This window comes from Sinocyclocheilus rhinocerous, unplaced genomic scaffold (genome assembly GCF_001515625.1).
Source record: "Sinocyclocheilus rhinocerous isolate Xijiao unplaced genomic scaffold, SAMN03320098_v1.1 scaffold1074, whole genome shotgun sequence".
Classification (NCBI taxonomy): domain Eukaryota; kingdom Metazoa; phylum Chordata; class Actinopteri; order Cypriniformes; family Cyprinidae; genus Sinocyclocheilus; species Sinocyclocheilus rhinocerous.
In genome coordinates, this window is record NW_015642525.1 from 150,126 (window position 1) to 162,003 (window position 11,878).

Sequence of the window (11,878 nt, forward strand, 5' to 3'; positions counted from 1 at the left end):
TGGTAGATTAAAAAAAAAAAAAAAGACTTCTTATAGACCAAATAGTCCCCAGTAAATGTATCTTGATTTAAAAATGTTTAAATATTTGTACTGAATAAGACAGAGGAAGACATTAATTTGTTTGCAGTTTTGATGGTTTGATCAGCGAGTTACTCGTTAAACGCCACTAATGACCCGCCAGATTAATAACAACACATCGATCTGAACACATTCACAGCGTGAATGAAGATGATATTTTCTCACCTGAGAATCTGGATTCTATCAAATCTGATTTAATTTGTGTCTTACTGAGCTGTATAAATGACTGCGGGGCAGTTTTGATGAAACGGACTGAATTAAATTTAACCCTTCACCACTACACACTGCAAAAAAATTATTCTCTTACTTAGTATTTTTGTCTTGTTTTCTAGTATAAATATCTAAAAATACTTGAATCAAGATGCATTTACTGTACAAGTAAAATGACTTAAGATATTATGTCTTGTTTTCTGTAGAACAAATATCAAAATGTTGTTAGTTTTTCCTCAAAACAAGCAAAAATATCTGCCAGTGGAGCAAGAAAAATAATCTTGTTTAGCTTTGAATTAAGATTATTTTTCTTACTCCATTGGCAGATATTTTTGCTTGTTTTAAGCAAAAACTAACAAAATTTTGATATTTTTTACAGAAAACAAGACTTAATATCTTAAATCATTTTACTTTTACAATAAATTCATCTTGATTCAAGAATGTTTAGATATTTATACTAGAAAACAAGACAAACATACTAAGTAAGAGAATGATTTTTTGCAGTGAAAGCGCTTGCAAAGTTTCATTCCCTTACTAAAAGCTATGCATTTGTTAGAAATGTTGATAATTGCACAGACCTGATGCTCGGACAGTGAGCGCACGTCTCCCAGCTCCAGGCCTTTATCCGCACCCTCCTGCTGGCACAGCCGGTAGCGCACGATGAGGAAGATGATGAAGGCCAGGACTGACGCCACGATCACGCCGCCGATGATGACCACGATGGTGCCGCCGAGGAACTGTGACTGCATGAAGTGGCAGCGCAGATACTGCGGCTCGGTGGAGAAGTGAACGCAGCCCACCACGCGTGTGGCCGTGAGCGCGGTCATGGCGTCGTCGTAAATGGCCAGAACGCACAGATCGTACGTGGTTCCTGCTGCCAGGTTGTTGACCGAGATGCTTTTACTGGTCGGAGGAATCATTCTGCAAGAAACAGCCATCAGCAGACATGCAGTCAGAAATATTGCTAGAACCAATCAACGTGCATCATTCAGAACATAATTAATGAGCTGTTATTCATCATATGTGTCCCTGGAGCACAAAAGCAGTGTTAAGTCGCTGGGGTATATTTGTAGCAATAGCCAACAATACATTGTATGGGTCAAAATTATACAGTGGGTACGGAAAGTATTCAGACCCCCTTAAATTTTTCACTCTTTGTTATATTGCAGCCATTTGCTAAAATCATTTAAGTTAGACTAACTATTTTACCCGCGGAATTTTTTCTCTGGTGCTGTTTTGCGGTGTTAGTAATATGTTGTTGTAACTTGCGTTACTGAGATTGTAACGAGTAATAATATTACCCAAATTTTATTAGTAATGCGTTATATTACTGCGTTACAGCAAAACGTAATATACTACTGTAATATTATTACTTTTGTAATGTGTTACTCCCAACACTGTTGATAACATAATTTGTGAGTTTGTGATGAACTAAGATGAGTGACAGCTTTTTAGTGATTAAAAATGGAGCGCTTTTTGCGCAGTAGTAGTGGACGGCACTAAAAGCTTTATATAGCCTATATATTAAGGTTAAAGCACCCTCACTAATTTAAATGGTTAGTTCACCCAAAAAATGAACCCTCGAAGCATTCTAGGTGTATATGACGTATCCAATCGGAGTTATATTAAAATTATCCTTGCTCTTCCAGTCTTTATAATGGCAGTGAATGGGTGTTTTTGTTCAACAGTCCAAAAGTAGTCAAATAAAGCGCGTGCATCTATAATAAAACATGCCTCGCACGCTCCGGGGGGGGGGTGAATAAAGGCCTCCTGTAGCGAGTCCATGCATTTTTGTAAGAAAAGTATATACGTCTTATGTTATCTGACCGGAACTAAAGTTAGAGAAAAGTGTTTTTAACATTTTAAATATGGATATTTTTCCCCCGGTGAATAATTTGACTACTTTTGGACTGTTGAACAAAAACACCCATTCACTGCCATTATAAAGATTGGAAGAGCAAGGATAATTTTTAATATAACTCTGATTGGATTCGTCTGAAAGAAGGAAGTCATATACACCTAGGGTGCTTCGAGGGTGAGTAAATCATGGGCTAATTTTAATTTTTTGGGTGAACTAACCCTTTAAGAAGCACCCTCATTGATTTGATTCTGGAGCCGGGCCTGGTTATATCTCTTGTGAAAAATCTCTGAATAATAAATTATGTGTATTTTGAGGGTTGTAACACTGCAAAAAAAGTCTTGTTTTCTAGTATAAATATCTAAACATTCTTGAATCAAGATGAATTTATTGTAAAAGTAAAATGATTTAAGATATTAAGTCTTGTTTTCTGTAAAAAATATCAAAATTTTGTTAGTTTTTGCTTAAAACAAGGTACCCACTGTACATTTCTCTTTTATGCCAAAAATCATTAGGATATTAAGTAAAGATCATGTTCCATGAAGATATTTTGTAAATTTCCTACCGTAAATATATCAAAACTTAATTTTTGATTAGTAATATGCATTGCTAAGAACTTCATTTGAACAACTTTAAAGATGATTTTCTCAATATTTAGATTTTTTTGCACCCTCAGATTCCAGATTTTCAAATAGTTGTATCTCAGCCAAATATTATCCTATCCTAACAAATCTGATTTATTCAGCTTTCAGATGATGCATACATCTCAATTTCACAAAATTGACACTTATGACTGGTTTTGTGCTCCAGGGTCACATTTGATCCCATTAGTGATACATTGTAATGGGAAGGAACCTCTTTTAGTCCCTTTAAGGAAGAAAAGAAATGCAACACATTGCAAAAATGATTCCCAGGGAACAAATGTAAGTTATTAAAACGTGGGAGCATTGTTTGAACGTTGGCATGTCCAGTTTTTTGTCATGATTCTAACGTTATTTAAATGTTACAAAAATGTTTCTTACAACATTCTACTAACTGTATTGTTTTTCAAAATATAACGTGTTTGAACCTTTATTTTGAACAGTATAAAACACTAAAATGTCCAGTTTTCTTGTTGTGATTTATAATGTGGGATCTTACTTTTTGTATTTACCAGTACAAAATAATCTTAACACTCTTAAAGTAAGATATACTGTATTTACTTATGAAGCAAAATGTCTTGCGATATGAAGTCTTGTTTTCTGAGAAATTTGTCAATAGGAAGTGAGTTTAAGCCTAAAACAAGAACAAACATCCGTCAGCTTGTTTTCTCTTTAAAGGGAAGATTAACTACTCATGAACTCACTTCATTTTGATTAATTTATTTGTGTTCCCTTCCATTTGTCTTTTCATGCTATTATGAACAACCAATCAATAACTAAGTCTCACAGGATAACACTAAGTTGTTTTATTCACCAAAAATAACTGGCTACAGTGGCCACATTGTATTGAGTCACTAAAACAATTCGACTCATTAGAGTCTTTTTTTTTTTTTTTTGGAATTAGACTGCAATGTTTGCACTGTATTGTTTTGATTCACTAAAAAGAGCCGATTCATAAGACTCATTCGTTTGGGAATCAGATTGCACTGGTTGCTCTGTATGGGTTTGATTCACTAAAAAGAGCCGGTTCATAAGACTCATTCGTTTGGGAATCAGATTGCACTGGTTGCTCTGTACGGGTTTGATTCACTAAAAAGGACCAGCTCATAAGAGTCATTCAATACTGTGATTGCGCGCCAGTGTACAGTGTACATTTTAGTAAGGTTTTCTGTTCACGCAGACAGAAAAATGCATGTGCAAGGAACACTAACGGAACCAAACTTTATATGGCTTCGTTATTTAAAAAGTATTCCCAGTTGTCGCACAGCCGTAAAGCCTCTGGTTCCCAGCTGCTGTAAATGAGACTCAGAGCCGCAGCCAAATCTCCCTTCATGAGCCACTTAACCCCTCCAGGCCGTTTAGATGACACTTTCTTCTGTCCTCCACCATCATTTTTATAGTCTGTAGGGCCAGATGAGCAGCTACACATCACAAACCTGCCGTTCACGACTCGAACGTGTGTGAAGAAGCTTTAGCACGACACACTCTGCTCTTGTTTTTGTCTTGTAGGACAATTAATATTGAGTAACATTATCGATCTGACTGCACTGACACTATCGGATGAGAACAAAACTTGCACCCAGCTAATGTTCCCATAAAATGTTCTGAATATGATGTTCTGTTCTGATGTTGTTTCTTGGTTATGTGAACATTAAGGGATCATTCTATTGTATCATTTTACAAACCATGTTACTTTTGAATATTCTGAAACAAGTAGCAACATTTAAAAAAATGTTAGACGAACGTCCAGGAAAAAGCGTTCCATGAACGATGTATAAGTAATGTTTTTGTGCTAATGTTTTGAGAACATTATTAAAAACCAGATAATTTTAAATGAGCATTCCATTAACGTTACTTCAAGAGCGTTTGTTAATAACTTTGAGAGAACATTGCCAGAATGTTTTGCTTAAGTTTATAAAAACGTTATTTAAAGGTTCTCTGAATGCTCAAAACGTCCAGGTTTCTTTTTTTATGTTTTAGTAGTGTTAAATTAAATGTTGAATGTTTAGAAAAGATATGTTTTTTTTTCGTTATATGAACGTTAAGGGAACATTCCACTGTATCATTTTGCAAACATTATGGGAATGTTACTTTTGAATGTTCTGAAATAAGTAATAACATTTAAAAAGTGTTAGATACCTGACTAAAATGTTTCACGAAAAACGTTCCATGAACGATACATTTTTGTGCTAACATTTTGAAAACATTAAAGACCAGATATCTCTGAACAAATGTTCCATTAATGTTACAGCAAGAACGTTCTCAGAACATTCCCTGTTAACTCAGTTGAACTGAATAACGACACTATTGTCTTCTGAAGAGCTACTTTACAGCTGAAAGTTGCTTCATAATTGATAAATTAATTGAATTTTTAAAAAATGTGACCATTGAACATTGCCTGCCAGAACATTTTGCTTAAGTTAAAAAAAAAAAAAGTTAATTCTAAAGGTTTTCTGAATGCTCAAAATGTCCAGTTTTTTAAAAAATGGTTTAGAAATGGTTTTTTTTCTTGGTTATATGAACGTTATTTCATTGTATCATTTTGCAAACATAATGGGAAAGTTACTTTCGAATGTTCTGAAATAAGTAGTAACATTTAAAAAATGTTAGACGGACATCCAACTAAAACGTTCCATGAATGATACATTAACGATACATTTACATTTTAAAAACCATTAAAGACCAGATAACATTGAACAGACGTTCTATTAATGCTACAGCAAGAGTGTTGCCAGAACTTCTCAGAACATTCCCTGTTAACTGAATTGAGCTGAATAACGACACTATTGTCCTCTGTAGAGCTACTTTACAGTTGAATGCTGCTTCATAATTGATAAATTAATTGAATTATTTTTTTAATGTGTAATTTATTTCAGTGTTTTATTCATCGATCTGTGCACTGCTCTCTGAAATGCTGGAATATTTAAAGGTGTTTAAAACCAAACAGGCTCACCTGTACACTAACGAGTCGTCGTAAGTGCCGTTGTATTGGACCTGGAACATCCGAATCCCTGGAATATTCCTCTGAAAGTTGAACTTCACCAGAGCCGTGGATGCGGTGATCTCAGAGATCAGGACCCTCTTCTCCTGTCCTCCCTTGTTCCCCATCGAGGAGCCTCCGTCTCCGCCCGTCTTGGCAGAAGTGGCGATGTCAGACGACCCCGGGTCCGGCTCTCCGACCATACTGGTGTCGTTGGTGAAATGTGGAAGTTTGGTGATGAGCAGATCCACCGTCTGCTGCGCCTCTCCAGACGGGTTGGACGCGACGCAAGTGAAAGATCCAGAGTCCTTGACCGTGCTGATCAGGATGTCCAGTGTCCCGTCCGAGTGGAGGATGGTGCGACTGGAGTTGAACACCAGCTTCCCGTCCGGAGCGATCCAATGCATGACGGGATCCGGGGCGCCGCGGGCTTTGCAGCGCACGGAAACCTGCTGGCCTTCGAGAGCAGACTGGAGTAATGATGCTGAAAATACAGCTGCGCATCACAGAAATAAATTACAGTTTAACAGAGATTCACACAGAAAACAGGTGTTTTAAATTCTAATAATATTTCACAGTTTTTATCAAATAAATTCAGCCTTGTGTGCAGAAGAAACTTTAAAAAACATTTAAAATTCTTACAGACACCAAACTTCTAAATGGCAGTGTGTGCATGACCTTGCATGCAAGATGAGTCATTGATATTTATTTATATTTATTAATATTGCCTAAATAAATGCTAGAAGCTTTAATGTTTAGGAGCACAACAGATGACGTCAGAAAACAAAAGCTACAAAACCCTAATTATATATTTTTCTGCTATCTTTAATACATGTACAAACAAACCAAATAATCCTGTGCAAATAACCATTTTTCAACCATCACGTCAGGGAATCTGATGGCTCCAGAAGCTTTCTGGGGACATTTCTTAAAGCTCAGGCTCCACTGACGCGCTGTTTTTGATATGATAATGTTGATCCTTTCATCTGTGTGTTTGGCGAGATGAAAGACTCCTCTGGCCGTCCAGATACTCATCAGAATTAGTCTGATGTCTCCAAAGACCGAGCAGAGACAAAGAGCATCAACACAGATGCCACACCAGGAGAGACACTCGGCTCTGTCTGAATGACTCTTAAGTCCTTGACGAGATATAACATTTCATACCAGCTACGGTTTTCATTAGAATGGTACTTTGCAAAGATCATGAATGTTTAATCGAGGATGTTTAATTATGCGTGCATTTGCAGAGAAATCTGAGTGTTGGCTCGTGGTTTCTGTTGCTCCGCTTTACAGGGTTGTTTCTAACATGCACTCAGATATCAGCAGATTGGTTCTGGTCGCTTCTGTCATTTGTAACCTTGGAAATGCACGTCTCTTCTGAACGTCGTCACGGGTGATGAGCCTTTCAAAGCAGCGTGCTGAGAATGCATGCGATAATAACCTGCGGTGCATCAGGCCTGTGATCATGAGAGAGTCGGCATCATTAGACTGTCATGCAGACAATAGAGGAGCCAGCTGGAGAGATACCTCATGTAAAAACTGGCAATAAAAGTGAAGGATGCTAGCGACACCTGACATCTGACAGTATGGAAGAGCAATGAAAAAGGGAGCGTGCTAAACTATAAAATGCATGAAATAAACAACAGGAACATGCGTGGCGATTCATCTTTGTCACATTATATAAAGGCCACAGCTTTAAATAATGACATGCTGCCACTGAGTGAGCAAACACACGTGACAGTGTTCGCAAAAATGACACAATGCCTCGTCCCCGCTAAAATATGCTCTAAAAGCGTTTCCCATGCTATTAAAATGCTATTTCTGAGTGTACTCTGAACGTTTATTTTTTAAAAATGTTTTAGAATTTTTTTTAATGCAGATGTTGAGGGAACATTGTATCATTTCGCAAACATTGCAGGAATGTTACTTTTGAATGTTCGCTGAATGTTCTGAAACAAGTAACATTTAAACGTTACATGAACGTCCAACTAAGACGCTTCAGGAAAATTTGTTTCATTAATGATATATAAATAACGTTTTTGTGCTAACGTTGTGCTAACATAAAAAAAACCCCCAGCTAACAAAAATATGTTCTAAGAACGTATCGCTAACATTGTAAAATGTTATTTCTGAATGTTTTCTGAATGCTCAAAATGTACATTGTATAATTTTGCAAACATTATGGGAAAGTTCCTTTTGAATGTTCTCTGAACGTTCTGAAACAATTCGTAAAAATGCTATTTCTGAGTGTACTCTGAACGTTTATTTTTTTAAAATGTTTTAGAATTTTTTTTTAATGCAGATGTTGAGGGAACATAGTATCATTTCGCAAACATTGCAGGAATGTTACTTTTGAATGTTCGCTGAATGTTCTGAAACAAGTAACATTTAAACGTTACATGAACGTCCAACTAAAACGCTTCAGGAAAATTTGTTTCATTAATGATATATAAATAACGTTTTTGTGCTAACGTTGTGCTAACATAAAAAAAACCCCCAGCTAACAAAAATATGTTCTAAGAACGTATCGCTAACATTGTAAAATGTTATTTCTGAATGTTTTCTGAATGCTCAAAATGTACATTGTATAATTTTGCAAACATTATGGGAAAGTTCCTTTTGAATGTTCTCTGAACGTTCTGAAACAATTCGTAACATTTACAAAACGAGTACTTTAGATGGATGTCTAACTAAAATGTTTAAGAAATAAAACATTCCACGAACGATGTGAAAATAACGTTATTGTGCTAACATTTGAGAGCATTAGATAACTTCACAGCTAACAAAATATGTTCTAAGTATGTTTTTCTAACGTTTCAAAATGTTATTTCTGAATGTTCTATGAACATTAAAAATGTCCAGTTTTTAGTAACATTTAAAAAACATTAGGCGAGCATCCAACTAAAATGTTTTAGAAGGAAATGCGTAAATAATGGTGTTGTGCTAACGTTTTGCAAACATTAAAGACCAAATTACTTGGAAGGAACGTTCCATTAACGATACTGCAACATTGCCAGAACGTTCTGAGAACATTCCCTGTTAGCTGGTCTAATATAATGCATTGAATGTATTCATATAATCATAACGCACTAAAGCTCACGGGTCAAGGACAAATGACCCGTCTTGTTGGTGTTTAATTGAACACTCTCTGCATATCAAATGACCTTCCCATCAGCCTCTTTATTGAGTCTGTGTCGCTGGTGTTGTTTGCCAACCAGCTGGCTGCATTAGTTGGCAAAGCGTGTGTATTTTGAGCGGTCCGCGCCGCAGTCGCTACTTCCCCTCCGAAACACCGCTGTGAATGTGCTATTGAGTGGCTCAGAGCGAGCCATATTTCTGTTATTTTGCATCCCATTTTTCCCAGCCAACACTCACTGAACCACAAATAAAGCAGCACGACGGATCTCCCGTGATCTGGAAGCACGTGTGTTTGTCGAAGAGAGCAGAGTTTGAGGCTGTAGAACGTGTCTGTTTCCACACATCTACAGCTGCTCCGCCGAACACATTCAAACCAAAGCTAATCACGCTGGCACGACTCGAAACCTCGTCAAACATTCAGTGCGTTCAGTCATTCTCATGTCGCTCCAAACCCGTTTGCCGTTATATGATTGGCTGTACACAAATTCCCTGCTGACAAAAAATATATATTTTGCTAACATTCCCATTAAGTTATGAAAACATTAGTTCTGAATATCAAAAACGTCCAGCTTTTTAAATGGTTCAGAAATGCTTTTTATTCGAACGTTAAGGGAACATTCCATTGTATCATTTTGCAAACATTATGGGAACGTTACTTTTGAATGTTCTCTGAATGATCTGAAACAAGTAACATTTTAGAAACATATAGACGAATGTCCAACTAAAATGTTTCAGAAATAAAACGTTCTATGATATATACAGTAAATAATAGATTTTGTGCTAGCGTTGTGCTAAAAAAAAAAAGATAACTACCCAGCTAAAAAAATTTTTTTATAAACATTATAAAATCGAGATGTTCAGTTTTTTAAATGTTTTGCAAATGTTTTTTCTTGGTTATGCAAATGTAAAGGGAACATTTCATTGTATCATTTTGCAAACATTATGGGAACGTTACTTTTTGAATGTTCTCTGAATGATCTGAAACAAGTAACAACGTTTAAAAAAACGTTAGATGAACATCCAACTAAAATGTCTTAGAAATAAAAAGTTCCTTGTGTGATGTATAAATAATGTTTCTGTGCTAACGTTTTGAAAACATTATTAAACTCCCCAGCTAACAAAAAGAATGTTTAAGAATGTTCAAAAGATCCAGTTTTTTTAATATATTTTTTCTTGGTTATACTAATGTTAAGGGAACATGCAAACATTATGGGAATGCTATTTTTGAATGTTCTCGGAACATTTTAAAACAAGTAGTAACATTTCATAAAACAGATGAACATCCAAATGAAGTGTTTCAGAAATAAAACATTTAATGAACAATATATAAATAATGTTTTTGTGCTAACATTTCGAGAACATTATTAAACACCACATAACTTTAAACAAATGCTCTATTAACACATTCTATGAACGTTTGTTCATAACGTTGAGAGAACCTTGCCAAAATGTTGTGCGAACGTTCCTTGTAAGCTATGTTTGAGCTGTTCAAGCCCAGGTAACAGGGAAAATTCTCACAACTTAAAGTAATGTTTATGAATTTCTTATAAACTCATAACTTAAAATTTGATTCATGTTCTGAATGTCGAGAGAAATTATTCAGGGATCAGCATTCTCTGAACGTCCTCATGATGTTATTTGTACTTGATGAATGCTCTAAGAAACGTTTTGTAGCCTAATGTTATAATCACAATCACAAGCAAACTGGACATTTTAACGCTATAATGCTATTATAACAATATTAAAAATATACATTCAAAAAGCATTCTGTTTTGGGTGAAAATAAACTTAGTACAATGTTGCAAGAAACACCTTTTAAATACAGTTGAGGTCAAAAGTAGAATCTGCAAAATGTTAATTAGTTTTCTCACTGATGCTCCAGAAAGAAAAGCCATGCATTAAAACTTTTTGAATTTGAAGATCAGGGTAAATTTAACTTATTTTGTCTTCTGGGAAACATGTAACTATCTTCTGTAGCCTCTGAAGGGCAGTACTACATGAAAAAATATGATATTTAGGCTAAATAAGAAAATTGTACACATCTCCATTCTGTTCAAAAGTTTTCACCCCCGGCTCTTAATGCATGGTTTTTCCTTCTGGAGCATCAGCGAGCGTCAGAAGCTTCTGTAATAGTTGCATATGAGTCCCTCAGTTGTCCTCAGTGTGAAAAGATGCATCTCAAAATTATACAGTCATTGTTGGAAAGGGTTCAAATACACAGAAAGGCTGGAAAACCAAAGAATTTGTGGGAGCTGAGGGGTTTTTCTGAAGAACAGCAGGAAGTTTAACTGTTCAGGACAAACAAGAGACTCGTGAACAACTATCACTAAACACAAAAACAGCTGTGGATCATTCAGACAACAACACAGTATTAAGAGTCAGTAATTTTTATAAATTCAACTCTTATTTTCTTTTCTCTTTTATGTGAAATATCTTATTCAGGTCAGTACTACATAAACAGTAACATGCGTTTTGTATGATCCCTCTTATTTTGGTAACATAATTAACACTTTGCAGATTCTGAAACTTTTGACCTCAACCGTAACTTTATAACCTGAATCTATTATCTGGGAGTGTTCTTCTCCACTGTAGTGTTTGTGTTCAGATTCATAAACGGCTGGTTTGAAAACAGCGAGCGCTATTGGTTAACAGTGCACTGCAGGTGTGTGCAACAGCATGAGGATGAGTTTCCATTTGTGCTTGATTATTTGGATAATTAATTAATGAATTAATTATAATTTAAACTCATGTGTGATCTGTGAGATCAGATCTGACACTGCAGCGGTTATCAGACTATAACAGATGTTTTCTGCAGTTCCTCACTGCTAAAGACAGTAAGCTGAGTGCATTCTCTTATTTCTTTGCATTGGCTGCCAGTAGCCCGTCTGGACTGATAGATAGACATAAATAATTTAAAGAGCAACTGCACACACACTCACACACACACACACACACACACTCACACACACACAC

The 11,878-nt window shown here is 35.9% G+C and overlaps 1 protein-coding gene across 1 annotated transcript in view; it reads right to left on the reverse strand.

Annotated features, from left to right (window-relative positions):
* LOC107756040 (leucine-rich repeat and fibronectin type-III domain-containing protein 5-like) overlaps positions 1-7,197 on the reverse strand; it is a 14,928-nt gene extending 7,731 nt beyond the window's left edge. Inside the window, exons 1-3 of the mRNA XM_016573017.1 lie at positions 7,125-7,197; positions 5,741-6,251; positions 867-1,209 (exon numbers count right to left, since the gene is read on the reverse strand). Coding sequence (XP_016428503.1) covers positions 867-1,209; positions 5,741-6,251; positions 7,125-7,197 — 927 coding nt within the window. The remainder of the gene's footprint in view (positions 1-866; positions 1,210-5,740; positions 6,252-7,124) is intronic.
* Positions 7,198-11,878: the final 4,681 nt, after the last annotated feature.